The sequence below is a fragment of the Equus quagga genome, chromosome 6 (assembly GCF_021613505.1).
Source record: "Equus quagga isolate Etosha38 chromosome 6, UCLA_HA_Equagga_1.0, whole genome shotgun sequence".
In the NCBI taxonomy this organism is placed as follows: Eukaryota; Metazoa; Chordata; class Mammalia; order Perissodactyla; family Equidae; genus Equus; species Equus quagga.
Genome location: NC_060272.1, coordinates 17019845 through 17041482, shown reverse-complemented (window position 1 = coordinate 17041482; position 21638 = coordinate 17019845). Strand labels below are relative to the sequence as shown.

At 41.1% G+C, this 21638-nt stretch overlaps 1 protein-coding gene across 2 annotated transcripts in view; it reads left to right on the top strand.

Moving 5' to 3' along the window:
* Window positions 1-300: 300 nt before the first annotated feature.
* Window positions 301-21638, top strand: part of DNAJC3 (DnaJ heat shock protein family (Hsp40) member C3) — a 67284-nt gene continuing 45946 nt past the window's right edge. Inside the window, exons 1-2 of one of the 2 annotated variants that reach the window (XM_046664308.1) lie at window positions 301-522; window positions 18723-18833. In XM_046664308.1, coding sequence (XP_046520264.1) covers window positions 441-522; window positions 18723-18833 — 193 coding nt within the window. In that variant the 5' untranslated portion in view covers window positions 301-440. Of the gene's footprint in view, window positions 523-14773; window positions 14850-18722; window positions 18834-21638 lie in introns of those variants that run through there. The other variant, XM_046664309.1, reaches the window with a different exon arrangement.

Here is a 21638-nt window from a genome sequence, read left to right as displayed (position 1 = left end):
CTCCTCTAGGCTGTCCTAGAGCGCCGGGACCGACCCAAAAAGGCCTTCGCGGTCTGCGCATGCGGACTCGGCGGCCGGCCGCGGCGGTTTGGAGCTCTCTGACAGCTCCACGGCCGGCGGACGCAGCCTCGTTTCGTGCTTCCACGTTATCCTATCAGCGACGGGGCGGGGCGGCGGCCTCCGCAGCCTATCAGCGCGAACCACGACCCCGGCGAGCCCAGTAGGAGAGCGGCCGGGAAGAAGGCGATTGGACGGCGGCGGCGCCCCGGGGAGTAGCGTCGCCCGGGCCCCGCCCACCGCTGCCTTCCTCCGCTGGCCGCCGGCCGCCCCTTAGGCCCGAGCGAGAGCGGACGGCGAGCGGGCGCAGCTGCCGCTTGAGCGCCGGCGGGGGCTGGTGGGCCCCGCACCCTTGCTCCTCCTTAGCGCCCGCGCCCTCGGACATGGTGGCCCCCGGCTCTGTGACCAGCCGGCTGGGCTCGGTGTTCCCCTTCCTGCTGGTCCTGGTGGACCTGCAGTACGAAGGTGAGTCCTGTGCTGCCCTGGCCGGAGCCGGGCCCCCGGCGCTTCCCCTCTTGAGCCCGGGCGCGAGCCTCGGGGCGGCCGGGCCGTGCAGTGGGAGCCGGGGACTCCGGGGCTCGGCTGGGCCTGAGCCCGCCCCTGGGCGGGGGCCGGCGCTGGGTTCCGGGTTTGTCCGGGGCAGAGGTGCCTGGAGGGTTTGGAGTCAGGAGCGGGAGCGAAGGGGTCCGGGGCAGCGGGGCCCCGGGCAGCGACTTCTGGGGCGTCCTGGGACGCGGAGATTTGGGCAGCCGTCGGGTCCTGGCCTCGCTCGGGACCTTCGCTTGGCGCCTTGGGGACCCTGTTGGTCAGTGGTGCTGGGAGGAGGCGGTAAAGGTGGCCAAAGGGGAGGCATCTTTCGCCCTGGAGTTCCGGGGGAGGCGGGGATGTCCGGCTGGGTGAGCCGGAGGGGACAGTTGCCTGTTAAAAGTGGGTGACCATCCTGTTACTCTACTCTGCGTCGTGTATGGAAGTTGTTAGGTTGGTGCGTTAAGGAGCCGGGGCTGGATCTCAAGCGCCGGAAAGGCCAGGCAATTAAGTTTGTGGTTTTACAACTCCCAGCACGGTGTCATTCAACTTAGAGCTGGCTTTCCTCTTCCGAGTTCTCTGAAAACAAGGTCCCCTTCAAAAAGTACGAACGCGTAAACTTCGCTCCAGACCTACAGATTGGAATGTTGGCTCCCCTAACAGGATAGCAGAAATAGAGGGCTGTCCCGTCTTAGATGTCAGCGGGAGGAGTGAGAATTAAAGCTGAAAATGCCAGTTGAACGAATGCTCCTAGCTTGGTTTCTGTGTGAAATATTCGAGGATAATGACACATCACATGCACTGATCTATTTTCATCCCTTCGAAAACGGTTAGTAGTCAAGGAGGTCAAATTAAACATTTTAATATGAGACTTGATGTTAGGTTTGGAGGGAGGCGCTGAGGTTGGGAATGGTTTCTTGTAAAATCCACTAAAAATTCTCAACTTTTTTTTAAAAAAAGTAATCCTGTCCAATTTTTAGTTCTCATTCATGGCAGTGGTTTTTTTTTGTTTTTGTTTTTTTTTGGTTTTCCTGGGGACCATATTTTTTTTTGAACCAAAATCAGAACGTGTCGTGTGATAATGTTGGGACAAAGATGTTGACAGTGAGGCTGCCCCAGAAAGTCTAGGGAATTGGAATTTGAATGCCTGGACCACTTTAATACGGGTCATATATTCCAGTTCTCCTGCATTTTTTTAGTGCTACCTTCCCCCCAAGTGTAGCATTTGTGTCCGGTTACCATTAATGATTTCTTTCGACCACTTAAGAGAAAGTTGCCTATGAAAATACCAATTTTTTTTAAAGTTACAAAGGTGCACATTTTTGTATGGTTTGCTTTCCCCACTAACATTTGGACTACCTTTTTTATAATTGCTGTTCTGTTTATGATTCTGGAGGACTTTAACCCTTCACTTCTCTCCTGTGGTATTTTTCATGAGAAAAACCTCATTAGAAAGCTTTTCTGTAGAGGAGACATTTTTCTGTATAGGGAAGAAAGGTGGTAGGAAGAAAGGAAGATCTTAAATTTAGTGAAGGTGTGCTATGTGCCAGGCACCTTTCTGTAAGCTGTCTTGTTCATGGAGGTATCTGATATTATTCCTGCTTTACAGATGAGGGAACTGAGGCTTCAAGGGTTTAACTTGTTTAAGGTCACATAGCTGTTAACTTTAAGGGCCATAAGCTGAACTCAAGTTATTTGACTCTAAAGTTCATCTTGTGTGCAGGCTGGAGACAGAAGTGGTTGACACCATCCTGTGGGCCCAAGAATTTGTAAGTGGTAGCAGCTGAGAAAAATCAGCCTTTTTTAATTTTTTTGCCACCAGCAGTAATGAAGAGGAAGGTGGTTTCCTGGCATGTTTAACACAGTGGTTCTCAAATTTGAGTGTGCATCAAAATTTCACCTGCAGGGCTTTTTAAAACCGAGTGCTGGGCCCCACTCCCAGAGTTTCTGATTCAGTAGATCTGGGTGGGACATGAAATTTTGCATTTCTAAAAAGAAACCGCTAGTGAGAATCACTGATGCAATAAGTTACATAGAGGAATGAAATTACATGTTTGTTACGTACTAGACACTCCGTTTGGTGATGAGGATATGACGATAAGAAAGAACCTCTGACTTGCATTAGCAGACTGTTAGCTCCTGTTTTCCCAAATAACTTCTATGTCTGAGTTCAGTAACCTCACAGTCCTCCAGGAGGCATTCAGGTCCGCATGATTTCACTACTCAGCCTGAGGCTTGGAGAGAGAAGAAAGAATGGAGAATGGGAGTGAGAAGAATAAATGTGACACAAAGAGTTGCATAGGATGGAGAGTGTCGCCAGTAATTAGTTAGCCTATTTTTTTCTAATTTAAAAATGTTTGTCTAATTTAGGAACACAGCCTGGGAACCAAACCTTCTTTTATATCTTTTTCTTCGTTAACATGCTGGCTGGACCCAGTTTTTCTTTATTTCACTGACCTGACCTGACTAAATCATATATTTGACCATAGGGAAAAGAATAGTTGAAAATCCTTAAGTATAAAAGATAGTGATAATTTTTTTTTTTTTTGGAGGAAGATTGGCCCTGACCTAACATCCATGCCCATCTTCCTCCACTTTATATGTGGGACACCTACCACAGCATGGCTTGCCAAGCAGTATGAGGTTTGCGCCCGGGATCCCAACTGGGGAACCCCAGACCACCAGCGCAGAACGTGCGAACCTAAGCGCTATGCCACCAGGCTGGCCCCAGTGATACTTTTTATATGAACCTAACCTACTAAAAGTATGTTTTGTCTCCTGTAGGATTTTCTTGACATTATTTAAATATAGAAAGAATAAATAAAGTAGGGAAAATGAGTGACTTTCAGTAATTTATATAAACTAAATATTCTAGCAGATGGTCAGATACCTTCTGGAATTATTTTAAATTATTTTTAATGAGGTCATAGTTGGCAGTAGTGTCAAAGTTCCAATTCACTTGACTAGTTGGCGTTTGCTGAGTGGGTGCCTGGAAATGCAGTAGTTTCATTCTATGGGACAGGGGGAGTTTTCTGAGATGGGATGCCCTGTAGTAAGTAGGCTCTGTTTTCCCATATGAAGTGAATTAATTGTGGTTAAGTTTAATTTCTTTTTGCCATAGTTTTCCTTTGATTATTGAGCAGTTAATCTTTGTTTATATGGAAATATCATGGGAACCCAGTCACCTGCTCTTTAGAACTGAAACATTTCAACTATAGATTTGTTTTTCTTTCAAGATCTTTAGAAAGCTGCTTTCAAAAAAAAAATCTGATGAGTTTGTGTCATGTGGAGTTCTGGAATATGGGGAAGACTCATTTAATCATTCAGCAGAGGCTTATGCTGTAGTGCTCTTGGGTAAGGTATGCATGGTATAGAACTCACGGTTTTTTCGTTGAGTTTACAGACCACTTGAGGGTATAAGTCATGCTTTGTGAATCATCCATGTCCTCTTCCCTCCTTTCTCAGTTTAGATTTGGTGGTCCATTTTGTAGTCATTCCATTGCAAACACTCTTTAGTCTCCTTGTTCCTGTATTCTTTTGTTTTATTCACTTGGCAAAATTTGACAGTGATTAAATCCAACTTGGCCAACGTGTTTGTTGTACCTCAGAGGTGAACATGGATGGAGAAAAATGGAGATAACCTTGCCAACTGGTCTCGTTTTAAACATATAACCTCAATTTCAAATGCACACTCAATACTGCCAATGTTCCTATAATTCCCTAGTATGTCTGTTCTTGAAAATCAGTATTTTAGATCTTTTCCTCTTTCCTAAATCTCCAATTTAAACCCCCTCTCCTCTCCTCCTTTACCTTATTCCTTTAGATCTTGTCTTTATTGAGAAAATGAAAGCTATCAGCAGTTTCTTCTTTCTACCAGTAAATTCACTAGCCTACCTATATCTGTACCCACTCTACTACTTTTCTTATATTAAAATGGATAAAGCATCTCTATTCCTGGAAAAATCCAATTCCTATACTTATGCCCTGGATTCCGTTTTCTCGCATCTTCTGAAAATATTGCTCCTGCAGTTATCATTTCTTTCATGTGTCATCACTTTCTTCCTCTGCTGGATCATTGACATCAGCACTTCAATGTGCTCTAGTGTTTCCATCTTAAACTGTGCTTTGATGTTATATGTCTCTTCAGCGACTGAACTGTATCTTTGCTTCTCTGGACAGCAGAATTTTAAAGAATTGTTGGCAGTCTCTATTTCCTTATCTTCTGTTCTCTCCTCAACACATGACTCCACTAATACTGCGAAGCTTTGCTTATCTGACTCCTATTTACTTATACCTCTTTTCATCTTAATTTTCCCCTCGCTGGGCTCCTACCACATCAACTTTTGCTTCAGATGCCAAGCTCATTTCTGACTAAGGGTCTTTATTCTTGGTGTTCTCACAGTCTGGAAAGGTCTTCTCTGAGACCTTTCAGAGAGGCCTGCCCTGATACAGTGTAAAAAGCACTCTCTCCTTTAGTTAATACTCTCCCTTTACCTTCTCTGTCAGAATTATCTCCCTTATTTTTATTGTCTATCTGTTCCCTCTAGAATATAAGCTTTATGGAAAGAGCTCTTATCTCTGTACCTAAAACATGTTGACATGAAGTAGATGTGCAGTAAATATTTTTTAAATGGATGAATGAAGTTGATTATTTGGTTTGTTTTTTGCAAGGACTTTCCTAAACTATCCAGGTTGAAACTGCTTGAGCAAGGAATCCTATATCAACATTTATGCCTTCACAGTTAATTGAAGCAAAGACAGTTAATTAATATCCGTTGAAATTGAGCAAACATAGTTATAGAATAGATTTTATTTTCCTAGTTCATTCAGGAAGATTTTAGTGCAGACATTGTTCAGATGTCCTTGTTCAGATGTACTTAACTGCTTGGGCTTTTCTTCCTTTCAGTTTGGATGTGTAGACTAAACCACTTTTTAGGTCAGCGCGATTGGAGAGAGATGCTTAGGGTTTCCAGCTCAGTGTATTTTTATTGAAACCATTTTGTGATTGGTCCTCAATTGACTATGGAATTGCTAAGATAATGAAATTCCAGCTGTCTTTCTGCAGCCTGATTCTACTGTTTTCTGTGTTTCTGCCGTGAGACTTCTTTCAGACTCTGCCCCATCCTGCTTGGATGTTGGATTCAGGTCGGATATTTTATAGACAGTACTTTGTCTTTTTTCCCTCCTGCTCCTTTGTAGAATGATCTTAGGGTTTTCTTTCTCCCTCACATTCTAAGTGCTCCAACCTGCATAACCACCCCGGGCTTGCTACTGGCTCTGTCATCTGGCCTTGGCTTGAACCTTAGTATCTTTGACCACTAGTTCTTGCCTTTTTCAGGCTTGTTTTTCCAGTCTTGATTTTTACTCTCACCACATCATACTTTGAAACCCTCAACTTTAAGTTTCTTAAAATTCTTTATTTTTTGCTTTCCAAAATATGACAGATTCTAATACTAACTATAATGAAAGACTTAACTTCCTCACCTTTTTTCTTGCCCTTCCTGAATATTTTGCTGACCTATGATTATGCTTGTCTAAGGAGAGACCTATTGTTTAATGCTGATTAGGAAATGGCGTGATGTTTACTCAGAAAATAGGAGAACCTCTTGGTGTCACTGCCTCCCAGGATGTGGCAAAGGAATAAAAATTATCCATAGCTCAAAATAGAGTTGAGATATTGCAAAAACAGCCACAATTTACAAATAATTTTTTTTAAATATTATTGTCATTATGAATCTTTGGTAGTATCAGTTTGATTTGATAGTTGTTATTATGTATGTCAGATTCTGTTATTCTCTTGAATTACAATATGTTTAAGTAAGAAGGAAAATAGTTACACTCATTCAATAAATACTGAGTGCTCACTTTGTACAAGGTACTGAACTGGGTGATATAAAGAAGAAAAGAGAGTTTCTCCTGTCAAACTTGCTTCTGATCTAGGTTAGGGAGCCCGGAGGTGTGAGAGGCAGGTAAACTCTAAGGTCAATATATTGAGACCGTGGTTTTGCAAAGTGAAGTTGTGTACTTGAGAGTGTGGGGATGCCAGGTATAGGAGGAGCACAGAAGGGGCTTTTTGCCACCCTCTCACTGAAGTAGTTAGGGAAAGTTTCACAAAGGAGCCAGCATTTGAGGGCAGCATCCTGATGGAGGAGTAGAATTTTCCAGGTGAGCAAGTGGAGATGGCCTTTTCATGGAACAGCAAGTGCAAAGGGATGCAGCATAAGAACATAGTTATGTTCAGGGAAGTCCAATGAGTTGATTAGGTTATAGGAGTATGAAGTAAGAGGTGGAGGAGTGAGGGATGATGAGACTGGACACACACTGTGGGACCTGATCATGAAGGATCTTGTTTGCCTTTATATCTGGAGGGATTCGGATTGAATCTAGCCAGCCATATGAAAATACTACAGAATTTTTATTAGGAGTGCATTTTGGAAGAATTGCTCTGGGAGCAGCATGGGGCTGGATTTGGAGGAAGGTAAGGGAAGATTCCAGGTAGGAGGCACACTGTCTCTTGCCGGGAGAAAAGGGGCTGTGCAACCAACCCTTCCTTACATTGTGGTGTGTTCTGTTGCGGAAATGTGACCAAGGTGCGCCAAAGAAAATTTTCAAAGAGGAGATGGTATTACATAATAGAGATCTAAGTTTTATTCAGAAGGGACTGAGAGATGCTGGATACCTTTTTTAATCCTAGAAGGCAAGAGAAATTTAGTTTGAAGAGTAACTCAACCTTTGGGATGACAGTATGACTTAACTTTTTTGGGGGGGGAGGGGAAGTACCAAATTAGTTTATTTGAAGGAATGCTACAAATGAAAGAACTTAAATGGATGTCTTGGTACAACTTAGAGAAAAGGTAAAGGTAGTCCCATCATGCATGCCCTGCCTTGGTGACCAGGGAACTCAGCTCTGTGGCTATGGGAAGCTAGCCTAAGGCTTAGCTCTTGTCACTGTCTTCCCAGTGTATGATTGTCAAAGAGTTACTCTCCCGTGCCAGTTCCTGGGGCCCCCATCTTGTGCAAACTGGTTATGTGATCACCCAGTTCTTTGATGGATTTCACCTGCTTGTTCAGGTAATGCATCTCAGTGAAGTCACGCAAGTGGGAGTTGTTTTTGTCAGTGACCAGTTGTACCGTAGTGACTGATTCATGCATTTTCCCAAGTGTAACACACACTTCATAGCATTCAGCTGGCTTTCCTGATCATCACACATCATGTTTAACTGGCTCTCCCAGGCATCAGTTTGGTTTCTTGACAACCTGAAGAATTCGGGATTCGGCCACCTCCTTCTACAGCTTCTTCATCAATTTCTCAGGATACTGGTGAAGAAAATATTTGGGAAAATTCTTCACAGCCGCACCATCAGGGTCAAATTAGTAAGACATGCACAGGTAGACATAGGAGACGTAGAGCTCCAAGTTAGTCTGGGAGTTGATGGTGGCCTCCAAGCCCTGGGGGTAGTTCTGGCACACCTGCTAGTGGGACGCACTAATTGTGGCAGGTTGTTGAGAAGGGGCCATTGGAGGGTGCTGTGAGGAGGTGGCGGAGGGAGGGCCGGTCAGGTGAAGGACAAGGGCAGAGTTCTGTCCAAGCACTGTGGAGCAGGAAACCTCGAGGACTCTCAGTGAAGAATGTCTGGCCTGACATAGCAGTTCAAAGAACTTTGCAAATGCATTCTTCCCTTCCGCTGGACTTCAGGTTCAACCTGTGAGGTTGGAAACAATTGTGGCTAAAATGTTACATTAAATGATGGGTTGAGTGAGTGGAACATCCAAGAATTAGTAACTGTGGAAAGCTTAGCTTGGCTTATGTGGGGAAAAGGATGGTGTGCTGTGCTGAAAAGAAAGCTGGGCTGTGGAATTGCATCTTGTTTTGACAGTTACTGTGAGTCTTCAGGCAGGATGGATAACTTCTTTGAGCCTCAGTTTCCTGAGTTATAAAAGTATGAAAGATGTTTACTTTCTAGGGTTGTTGTGAAAATGAAGTGAAATAAAGACAGTGAAAGTATCCAGCACATAGTAGGTTCTTAATTCTTCTGTGTAACATCTTTCTTGTTAAACATTTTCATGGTTAGATGAGGAAAGCACTTTGACTAATGGTTTATCTTCTGCCTGAATTTCTTCCCTCCTCAGGCACTCTGGAATCCTCTATTCAGTACATTGGTCTGATCTCCCCTTTGAGAAAATGTAATAGGGAAATGTTTGAAATCTTCATGCTATTTTGAAGACTCTCCCCCACTCCCCACATTTTGAGAGCACACAGATATCCATCAACATGCTCCTATAATTAACTGTGTTTACTGGGATAGGCTGGGTTGTTCCATAGCCCAGTCACAGCACTTCCACCATTCCTATTTGATCCCACATTCATTCTCTAGTCTAATTTTACAACAGTTTCTGTACACATTTCTCTCTCCAAGAGTGATGCGCAATATTTTACACTAGGAACTGTAAATGTTTATGGATGTATAGTTTATATAAGAAATTATCCTTAAAAAATCAAAATGAATTTAACTCTTTAACTGTTTTAATTTCCCCATCTCTAATCCCTGAAGAGGATTTAATATAAAACTTTATTATGGAAAATTTCACACATTTACAAAAGTGGAGATTGTACTCATCTCTCAGGTTTAACAGTTACCAACTAATGACTGATCTTATTTCATCCATACCCGTGGATTACTTTGAAACATATCACACATGCCATCATTTCATTCATAAATATTTTAGTAACGTATCACACATGCCATCATTTCATTCTTAAATATTTTAGTATCTATAAAACATAAGGACTGTTTTAAATTTTAGATTCTGTATCACCTATATTCCCTGCAATATCTGATATTATGATGCTGTACCTTTAAACTATAGTTTAACAAAAAGATTTGAGGCAAGTTTATTTTTCTTTTCTTTCCTGACTTAATTGGCTACTTCACAGTAAAATATGATATGTCTATAGTGTTTACAATTATTCTTTAAGAGTTTTCAATTGCAAGTGATTATTTAATCGGCAACATCTTTAACAAAATACATTCCTCACTCTAGTTTGTTAAATTTTTATCTAAGTAGTACATGAATACATTCTTACTGGAAAAAGTTTAACAATACAGAAATACATATTATATCTTCTTTTTAAAGCATACATGAAATTGTAATATACCTACTGTAATGCAGCTCCCTATCCTTAGTTCTTTCCACCACAGTTCTTTCCATTCTTGCCTTCCTCCAGTCTGTTTTCCACACTGCAGCCAAAGTGATCTTTTTAAAATGTAAATCAGATAGTCAGTTCCTTGCTAAAACCCATTCTAATGACCTCCCTTTGCACTTAGAATAAAATCTAAGTTTCTTACCATGATCTGCGAGGCCCAATGTGATCTGTCTTGCCTACATCCTTTATCCATCTTAACATGCTGGAGCCACCTTTTGATTCCTTGAAGTTGAACGTGGTCATACCCAAGCCCTGTGCACTTTTGTGGTCATATTTTGGCATGCTGGAGGCTTCTTGTTATTCAGGATGCCCTCTCTCCCCTTCATGTTTTAACTCAAAGACTAATTTTGTTTCCTTAATTCTCTTATTTGGTGTTAGTTTTTTAAGGATTGATTTTATGATCTTTGCATTTCAGAATTGCTCATTGCCAGTCTTTGAATGCTGATTGTGGGAGAAAGCTGATAGCCTGACTGGAGGCTGGGAAATCCCCAGCGTCCCTTCCTTTTCCTTGTATCAGACTTTGGAGCACACAGAGAACTGCAGCCACCTCACAGCACACTTCCCCTGGGAGGGTGTTTGGATGTGATTTTGCCCATCAATCCAGTCCAGCCCTTTTTATTGTTTGAGAATTTATCTAAAAATTTTTTTTTCTTTTTTGTGAGAAAGATTGACCCTGACCTAACACCTGTGTCCAATCTTCCTCTTTCTGCTTGAGGAAGATTGTCACTGAGCTAACATCTGTGCCAATCTTCCTCCACTTTGTATGTGGGATGCCACCACAGTGTGACCCGATGACTGGTGTCTGGGTCCGCACCTGGCATCTGAACCTGCCAACCAAGGGCTGCTGAAGCAGAGAGCATGAACCTAACCACTATGCCACTGGGCTGGCCCCTAAAATTTCTGTTTTTTTGATGGCCCTCTTCTTAAAACACTTTTTTCCCCCCAGCAAGGTTATGCGTTTATCTCTTTAAATAGCTTCTATCATTTCTAAGATTTGACCACGTTGGCAGGTAGGCCCATGTGCTTAGTTGGCTGTCTTGATGTAGTAGTCTCTGTGGTTTACTTTCTTCAAAACATTATTTTTTGATGTAAGAGGTAATTTTTATCAGCCAGTTTTCTCTTCACTGAAGGGATTTAAATTTTTAAAAAACTTGATTTTGGAAAATCTTAAAAACATACCAAAGTAGAGAGAATAATATCATATTCCACTGTGTACTGTCACTCAGCTTCAAAAATGATCAACACTTGCCAATCTTGTTTCATCTATACTTGCATCCTCTGCTGCAAGATTATTTTGAATTCACTCGAGTGCTTCCTATTATATATTCTGTGAATGCTTCAGTATGTGGCAGAGACTCCAGTGGAATACTAGGAGGCAGCCTGGCTCTCTCCAGTCAGTGATGAGAACCCTTCTGGCTAGGGCGTTCTCATAAATGGCTGAAGCCCCATAGGGGATCCTCACTGCCTCACTTACTCATCTCTGTTATGGCCACAGTTTCATACATAATATATATTCAGTAACATTTGTTAAATGAAACAAATTAGCTTCCATAATCTTCATTACAAAAAGCAGGGTATATTTTTGGATATGGTATGTCATTGCATGGAACTACAGGTGACCCTCACTATGTGAATATAATCAGTTTCCAAATCTCTATTGTATAATGAGTTTTCACAGAGCAGGAGCCTATGTCCTCATTTTAAAGGGGAAAAAATAAAGTGCTTTCCTAGCCCACTGAAAACCCCAAACTAAGTTCTCCAAATGTTACCCACACACTCTTGAATAGGCTAGACATCTTCACATTGTTGTCTAAAACAAACAGGGCTCTGCAGGACCCTAAGTTTTTGAAACGATCAAGTTAGAGTTTCGTCCTTCCCTCGCTCCTTTTTCTCCCTTCCTTCCTAGTATAGAGGGTTCCAAAAGACAGACAAGGTAATGAGACACTACACAGAAACTGCAGACTAGGAATATGAAAAGCTGAAAAAGCTACTTTGTTTAATAGGGCAAATAGCAAGATAAAGTGAATTTCATTCAGCTTTTTGCTATAGTAGATGAAATAAGGAATTCAGTTGCTTTTGATGCCTGAAATGGCAGGCAACTGCTTCAATCGTTGCTCTGGGTATCCTCCTGGACTCCTGCTTTTTCTTCACTTAACCCCCACATCCAGTCAACATAAGCTGTGTGCAGTCTTTCTCCTTATATTTCTCTAAGCAGCCTATTTTTTTCTGTTTCCACTCCTCCTCCTCCACAGTTAAGTCACCATCATGTCATCTGGATTATTGTAACAGATACCTTATTGGTTTCTTCTCCTTCTGGCTGTTTACTAGAATCACCTAGCAGTAAAAGTGACCCACTTCAGAATAATTAAATCGTGATGGAGAGGAGAGCCAGCTAAAATACTGGACTTTAATTTCTCTGAAAGTCTCATTAATTCTCTGATTTCTTGGGATTTAAATATGATGCTCTTTGTGTTTAGAATGTTGGTTTCCCTCTTCAGCCTTTTCACATACGTGGTATCCTTTCCATTTTTCCTGAGACCTCAGGAATCCCCCTCCCTCCAGTGCTGACCACTAGAACTTTCTTTGATGATGAGAAATGTTCTGTACCATCCATGCTGTTCCATACAGTAGCCACTAGCTATCTAGCAGTTAAACTGCCTATAGTGACTAAGAAATTGAATTTTAAATTTTATTTAAACAATAGGTGTTAGGTGCCTTAACTTGTGCCCTTAAAGCACTGTGTGTATTCCTCCCATCATAACACTTATTATATTGTATATTTTACCAACTGTTCCAAAATGTTTATTATTAAAATTTTGAAAAGCTGAAACATCTTTTTAGTGTACACTCTGATACCCATCACCTAGATTTTACCATTAATGTAATTACTGTACTTGATTTTAACATATATCCATCTGGGCATTTCTCTATCCATTAATTCTTTTTTTAAAATGCATTTGAAAATAATATCAGTATACATGCCCCTAAATACTTTAACATGCATATCATCAGTAGCTTTTTTTGGATGTACATTTATATACAATAAAATGTCCATATTTTAAGTATATATTTGCTGAGTTTTGGTAACTACATATAATTGTGTAACCCACACCTCTGTCAAGATTAGAACATTATTAGCATCCCAGAAAGTTCCTTCCTGCTGCTTCGCAGTCCTTTCTCCCACCCTTCCAAGTGATGACTGTTCTGATTTCTTTTTCCTGCAATGTCCCTTTAACACCCTGAAAAGCTTAACATCACATTCACTGTAAAAGAGAAATGCCTTGGCTGCTTAGCTTCCATATGTACCCTTCTACGCACATTTGAACTCCAGTACAGCAAAACAACTCTGTTTTTTATCTAAGAAGATACAGCTATTCTTCTTATAAATAGTGAAGAAATTTTCATCTGTACACCAATTGAGAAGACACAGTTCCCGCAGTCATTGTGTCCCTTACTGGCTGTATTAATTACTGCTCTTATTCCATCACTGTCCCACTCAGTATTCAGTTATATAAAGACTAAATCATTAATTCCAACAACTTGTGTATAAAATAAAAATGGGAATTAGAGAAAATATGATTAGTATAGTTGTTTTTCATTATTCATGGTAGTTATGTTCCATAATGTCATTGTGAACACTGAATTAGCAAATATTGAACTATTGCTCCTAGGAGGAAATACAGGGTTAAGATCCTGCAAGTCCTCAGGTCACTATATTTTTGTTAACAGATCAAAACATAACCTTGTTTTATGTATGTTTCTGTTTAAAAATATCTCACTTAATATATCGTTGATTTATTAACATTGAACTCATGGCCAACAGCAGTATCGTTCATGCTTGAATGAAGCTTATCTAACACATATATTTTCTCTGAAAGGCACATCACAGCCTGTTATCCTTAGGAACACGAGACAGCACTATACTCAGGAGCCATTGTAAACAGTGAAATCACCAACAAAAAGCACAAAAATGTGAAAAACGTGACACTAAGTATACTGTGGAAGGACACTTGTTTATAATGTGAGAGCACAAACAAGAAGGCAGAGCATCACATTGTTTGACTTCAGCTGGGACTGTGCACTTTGAGTGACTCAAGTGTTTTGCCATTCTGCACTTGCACATGTCTGCAAATAACTGCCAACGCGCTCTGAGAATTAATTCGAGGATTACAAATGAATTGTAGGGGGTTACAAATGAATTTTAGTGAGTGGGCAAGTTCACAAATACAGAATCTGTGAATTGTGAGGATTGACTATATGTACAAATAAACCCATGTATAATAAACAAAGAGAAACTATGCAAAGCTACTGCAGTCCTTGTGTCTATAATTGATCATGAGGTTGTAGTTGATATATATGGCTTCCTTTTTCAGTTACCTGATCCATACTTCTCCTGACCTCAGCTAGAACCTCAGCTGCTCGCACTTCTTTACCTAATGGCGTGACCCAAACTTTCATTCTTGAAGGGTCTAGTGCTTAATTGTTCTGTTTTTTGGTTGATGTAGTTTTTCATTAAGCTTTAGTATTGGGCATGGAGTTACTAAGACCCTAGAGAATCCTCTAGGTTCCAGATGTAGCCCTCTTTGCCACCATTGTATTAGCAGCAACCCTTGGTTCTCCTTACTAATTGAGATCAGTTTCTCCAGCCAGTAGATTAACCTTTTTTGTTTTTTTTGGCCCTTTGGTTTCAGTGGCATAAGGAGTATAAAAGGGTGAGGTGGCAGTCTCACCTTTAAAATCACTGGAACCATTGTTGTGTCCTCTTATAGAAGCATTTCCCCTTTGGGGCCTAAGATCTCCGAACAGTCAGAGCTCAAGTTGCCAAGACTGGAAGCAAACATTTTGTAAGTGGGTTATTAGGTGTAATAATGAGAGGAACCACTCCCACTTCTACTTCTTGATTCCTGGACCCATGTATTCTGGCTGTTGGGGAGATAGCACCATATCATAGTCTGTCGTAACCTGCAGCCTGTAAAATAATTTTTCAGGTTTTTGTCTCCCAGCTGATGCTGCCATTCCACTTTTCAAATGGGCCTGCTGCTTCTGGGTGATGGAGTATGTGGTAAGACCAGTTAATTCCATGAGCATGAGCACATTGCTATACTTCCTTTGCTGTAAAATGAGTTTCTTGATTAGATACAAAGCTGTATGGGATGCCATGATGGTGAATAATGCATCCTGTGAATCTGTCAATGGTAGTGCTTGCAGAAGCGTTACAGGCAAATCCATATCCTAAATATGTGAAGATGATCCATTATGGACAAGAACAAGTATAATTAGTCTGCCACCAGGTAGCTGGCTGGTACCCCCCCACCCGCCTGCACTCCATGGTGCCATATTGGGAACTTAAGGTTGGTCTCTGGTGTTGGCAGATTAGGCACTCAACAGTAGCTTCAGTCAGATCAGCTTTGGTAAGAAGTAGTTTGTGTTTTTGAGCCCATTCATAGTTTCCACTTTGTTCATGGGTCCTTTGCACAAACACTGACGTAGTGGTGAAGGAAGTTGACTGACATCCACAGAACATCATTTTATCCACCTGATGATTAAGAGTCTCCTCAGTAGCAGATGCCTTTGACAGTTGATGTGCCCACCTAGTTTGTGATGGTTAAGTGCTGCTACTTAGTCTTCTGCTACGCCAGGATCCCATCATCTCCATTGAAACCAGAAAGCCCATCTCAGTGGTGACATCCCCTATAGTCATACCTGTCCTGCAAAGGGAAGTGACCACAGAGCTTTGAAAAGGTTGCGGGTAGTCCCTCACTAATATATTCCTCAACACCTTAGTAAAGGAGGAGTGTCTCCTGGGCCCTCTCATGGAACATAGGTGGGAGGTTGGTGTGTAGGTCACACAGGAGAAGTTCAACAACATTCCTCTCTCTCTAAGCCTTTGGATAAGCCTTCTTATCAAGCTAGGGAAACTCTGGATTCTCAGCCTTCTTAAATATAGGCCATTTTTGAGTCCAAGTTTCAGTCAGCCAATCAAGTAAGTTGTTAGAGCCACTTCCAGCTGCATGAGCTAATATGTTAAATCTGGGATCTCTAGTATAGGAGTTGGCAAATCTTTCCTAAAGGGTCAGATAGTAAATATTTTAGGTTTTGTGGGCAATTTGGTTTTTGTCAGAGCTACTTAACTTTGCTATTGTAGCGTGAAAGCAGCCATGGACAATATGTAGTGAATGGGCATGGTAGTGTTCTAGTAAAATTGCATTTATAAAAACAGTTTGCTAACCTCTGCTCTGGTAAGTGGGCACATATCAATGAATTAGACCAGATTTAGTGTTCTAGTCCACTCTCCTTGGTCTAATGCCTTTAAAATCCGTTCCCACACACATCCCTAGTTTATCAGCAAAGTCTTGCAATTTTTTGGTCTGCAAGCTATTTTTTGGGCTCATAGTCTCTACCTGTCTAGTGACAACAGGAATGGTTAGGGTGGCTCAGAAGGACTTAGAGGTTCAAAGTTGGTCAGTTTCATCTGGGTCCAGCCAGTTCTTCATTCTAAGTTTTAGGATCCCATTCTTTACTAATTCATACCCTAAATTTCATGGAAGAAACTTGGTGAGACTATGAATTCAACTATTGTTTTAATTCCACAACTCTCAAAATTAAATTTTGTGTGTGTGTTTTTTTCCAGCTAAATCAGCTTTGTGGCCACGAAAAAAAAGAGGTTGTTTTAGGGCTACCAAGGAAACTCTCAGACTGTGGCTTGAGCTGAGAAACCTGAGCTTGTTATTTTCTCTCTGTAAGTGCACTAGTGTGCTCAGAAGAATTCACTGCACATCACAGTCCTTATTTTTATCATTACTGCCCTTACAGTCGAGTGCAGCACCCACTTGGGTTTCCAAGGCATGTGCTTCGGTTAGCCCTTCATTACTGTCACCCACAAGTTGTATCTTGATTATTGTGATTCCAGTACCTGCCATGGGTTACTAACATCTTATTTCTCATTGACAAGGAGCTCAGCACTGCACTTAGTCTCAAGGGCATGACCAAACCAACCCTCAAATCCTGTCTTTGTGGATCTGTCTCCTGGGACCACTCCCAATACCAATTGTGGATAAGTCAGGGTCCATTCAGGAGACAGAAACTACCCAGTAATTTAAAAAGGGGAAGTTTAATATAAAGAATTGTTAGGATAAGAGAGTAACTAGGAAGATGTAAAGAAAACTCTAAAGGATATTCTAAGGCTGAGAGACATTCCCCAAGGAAGGGCCAACTTGGAGGGGAGACGGCCTCCTCAATGCTAGAGTTAAGACCTCACTGGAGAAGGTATAGTTGCAGCCCAAGTTTGCTGGTAGAGAAGTTTGCTGAGTTGTCAGGGCCAGAGCTGTTCACGGTACCTGGGCAGCAGGAAACAGCCCTCTTAGGTGTTGGTGAGCCCAGGCTGAATGGCCTGTGTGCGAGGGGAGTTTGGGTGCTGTTGTGAGTGTGAAGCCTGGAGTGCATGGTGTCTTCTTTGGGAGATGGTGTCTGACAAGGCTGCCAGGTGGCTGAGGGACTAGATCCCTGGGTCTATGGCTGGGGCAGGGCACCACTGGATGTCCTGCTCAAACATGCCATGCAACAGAAGCTGCATGGCAGACCAGGCAGCAGGAGCCAGAAAAAAGTAAAGGCAGCAGCGGGAACCAGAAGGTGTCCTTCTTGCAGTGCCCCTTCAGTACCCTTTCCTGACAGAGTGTAACATTGTGCTCAGCGTAAGGAAGAAACGCTTAGAAACTCCAGTCCATTTTTACAACCAAGTACTGAAGAATGAATTCAGGGCAGAGAGGCAACCTGCTGATAATTGACCTGGTCAGTCAGATCATGTTATTCTACTCACAACTCCTCAGTAGTTCCCCATTTTACCCAGAGTAAAACCAAAGCTGTACATTGTCAGGACCTCGTCTTACACTGCTGTCCCCTTTGTTGACTTTGTGGTAGCCATCCTGGCCTCTCTGCTGTTTCTGGAGCAGAGCTGGCATTCTCTTGACTTAGGGCCCTCCCACTAGCTGGTCCTTCTTCCTGGAAAGCTCTTTTCCTAGATGTCTGCATGGTGGGTTCCTCACTTCCTTCTGGTAAGTCTTTGCTCTATGTCAACTTCTCGGTGAGGCCCGCCTTTGACCACCTTAGGTAGTACTGAAATCCCTGGCACTCATGACCCTTCTCACATGGCTCTATTTTTTCCATAGTACTTTACCTAAAATACCGTGTAATTTATTTCTTATGTCTGTCTTCTCCCACCATAATGTCAGGTGCCATGAGGGCAGAGCCTTTTGTCTATTTTGCTCACTTATCCCAAATACCTGGAACAGTGCTAGGTGCATTGTAGCTGCTCAGTAAGTACTTGAATGTTACATGGATGCTTTAATATTCATTAAAGTGAGATTCTAGTTTAACAAAGCAATTCTAATTTTGTTGTTCAACATATTTTTACTACTACTGTGTTGTGCAATTTCCTTTATATTTTGTAGACTGGTTACATTCTTTTTTTTTTGAGGAAGATTAGCTCTGAGCTAACATCTGCTGCCAATCCTCTTTTTGCTGAGGAAGACTGGCCCTGAGCTAACATCCGTGCCCATCTTCCTCTACTTTATATGTGGGACGCCTACCATAGCATGGCTTGCCAAGCGGTGCCATGTCCACACCTGAGATCCGAACTGGCCAACCCCAGGCCACCAAAGCGGAACGTGCACACTTAACCGCTATGCCACCTGGCTGGCCCCTGGTTACATTCTTTTGACTGATTAGGTCCATACAGGTATATTTTTGAGCTGCTTATATTCTGTAAAATGAAGCACTATTTATGCTTTTTTGTTGTGTTCTCTCGGTCACTTTTCAGCTTCTGTGACTTTTCTCATCTGAGTAGATGACTGAGGCAGATAACTATATTCTTAACATGTTTTCCTTTAGAATTAAATCTTGGTTCATGGAAAGTTACCTTATTTTTTTTTGTTTTCAGGTGCTGAATGTGGAGTCAATGCAGATGTTGAGAAACATCTTGAATTGGGCAAGAAATTACTTGCAGCTGGGCAGCTAGCTGATGCTTTATCTCAGTTTCATGCTGCAGTAGGTTTGTATCTTGGAACCAAAACAGTCAATGGCCATCTTAGTGAATTCTAATTAATAGCTCTTTTTTTGGATAACATTTAAAATAAACACCATTTAATGTTTAAAGAAAACATTTAAAAATATTTACAGGATTCTGGGTGAACTAGATTAATAAAATAAATGTGTGACACTTGAATGCATGCGTATCTAACGTGAGAGGATTTTCCAAGTAACTGAGACTCACTACTGTAAGAACCAAGAATAATTCAAGAGAATTTTAACAGGAAACTTTTCTCAATGTGTTATATGGTTTTCTGCCTTCAACAGATTTCGCTGACTACAGTTTAATTTTCTTGATGACTTGAGACAATCAGTATAGTAATTACTTTACTTTGAGGCCCTTGGGGAATCCTGCAGTTCATTGCCTCCTCAGGGCTGGTCAAACTCCCACCACTCCTTAGGCTCTTACTTTTTACTGCTTGCTTGTGTCTGTCTGTGACATCAGTCATCTTTGCAGCTTTTAGTCTATTGGGACTGTGAGACGCGAGATGACCAGAAAAAATAGGTTCTACGTGAGGGCTTAAAGGGTTTTCTTATGAGTCACTACACACACTTTTGTGATGGGACTTTTTGACGTTGACATTCCTGAGTCCTTTTTATTTACTTATACATTCCCACCTTTATTTGGGATGGTTAAGAGTGACAAGTCAACCTGAGATTAATGAAGTGGAGTATTTTTCATAAGATACAATTCTGCTCACCAGAAGAATTATTCTATTGTTGTAATTTATGTATAACTAAAATGTAGTTAGGTTTTGGCTTGGCAACATTTTCCTTCAAAATAGGAATATTTGTGACGATTAGGTGGGAATAATATGTATAATAATTTATTTGAAAATAGGATTCAATCCATACATGTAAGGTATATAGAAATAAATATAATTACCATGTCTGAAAATTAAGACTTTTCTAGAAACAGATTTGATATGTTAATAGGGTTTTCTTAACTATGTGGAGTTTCTATTAGGAAGTTTTTTACATTTCAATGATTAGCTCACCTTGGGAAGTGGCAGTTAATTGGGACAAGAATTTGTACAAGTTACTTTTCACTAGAAACTATATGTTATATGACCATGTCATTACTAAGTCCATACTTTTTCTGGTGATTCAAACGTCCTTAGTGCTGCCGTATGGTTATTAAAACTTTCAGTTGTCTTAGATAAAACATATCTTAAAAAATATATTGGGGGCTGGCCTCGTGGCGTAGTGGTTAAGTTTGCACACTCCACTTCAGTGGCCTGGGGTTTGCAGGTTCTGATCCTGGATGCGGACCTAGCACTGCTCGTCCAACCATGCTGTGGCAGCATCCCACAAAAATAATAGAGGAAGATTGCCACAGATGTTAGCTCAGTGACAATCTTCCTCAGGCAAAAAGAGGAAAATTTGCAATAGATGTTAGCTCAGAGCCAATCTTCCTCCTCACCAAAAAAAAAAAAAAAAAAAGAAAAAACAAATTGATTCTTTTCTACTACCACAAGAATATTTTCAGAAACGTATGCCTTCTACCTGTTTTATATTTTATTATTTGCTGTCTTTAATTTCACATTTAAGAGAAACATTAAGGACTATGGCATATTGTTAAAGTGGTTTAAAATGACTGCCTATTTTTCTTTAGCTTCACTGCCTTACTGGAAATCTTGAGATGGCTCTTCCCCAAAATAGCCAATAAAATATTATTGTCTTCACAGACAGATGTAAATTAGTAAAGCTAAAACATAGTAGTTTGTGAAATTCAGTAAAGGGAGAAAGTGAAACACTTCTAGTGCATTCAGAATTCAGATAGCAATGTTCATAATTTGGTGAATAGCAGTGATTCTCAAATGGTGCACATATGGTAATTTCTGAGGAAGACCTATGTAGTTTGAGACATTGATCATTTTAGTGTATCTAAAATACAGATTATTCATAAGTAACTGTAGAAAATAAAGTTGAGATGGTATATGATGAGAATATGTAGTACGCAGCGATTGGGGTGCTGTGCTGTCACGGCCTATTGAATCTCTGACGAGACGTGTTGCACAGAAAGGAACTGTAGATCCTCTGTTTCAGCTGTCTCCTTTACCACATCAGATTTTTAGTATGGCCATGATTACTGCTTCAGGAAACCCGGTGAGTTAGTGAGAGCCTCTCACTGACAGCGAGTTAGTCCAGGTCTCCTGACTTCTAGACTAACCAGTTATGCACTTACTGCTGAAGGTCATGGAGCTGTACTCCTGTAAAATGTTCACTAACTTTTGTGGTCATATATCATCCATATTTTAATACATTGCTTTAAACTGACTGTATAAAAAGTTCATTAAGTGTTTATTTATTCATTAAAATGTTTATGCTTCTCAACTTGTAAATTTTATAATGTACTTTATTTCTTTAACTTCTCCTGTGTTAGGAATTGATGTTAAAGTTTGTAACAGAATTTGGCTAGAAGCATTGTGAGTATCAATGAATGCTACAGGTGACATTATTTATGGTTGTGGCATATTTTCTTCCATTTTTTTTTATTGAGTTAATGATAGGTTACAATCTTGTGAAATTTCAGTTGTACATTAATGTTTGTCATTCGTGTTGTAGGTGCACCACTTCACCCTTTGTGCCCACCCCCCACCTCACCTTTCCCCTGGTAGCCACTAATCTGTTCTCTTTGTCTACATTTTCAAATTCCTCATATGAGTGGAGTCATACAGAGATTGTCCTTCTCTAACTGGCTTATTTCACTTAACATAATTCCCCCAAGGTCCATCCATGTTGTTGAAATGGGACGATTTTGTTC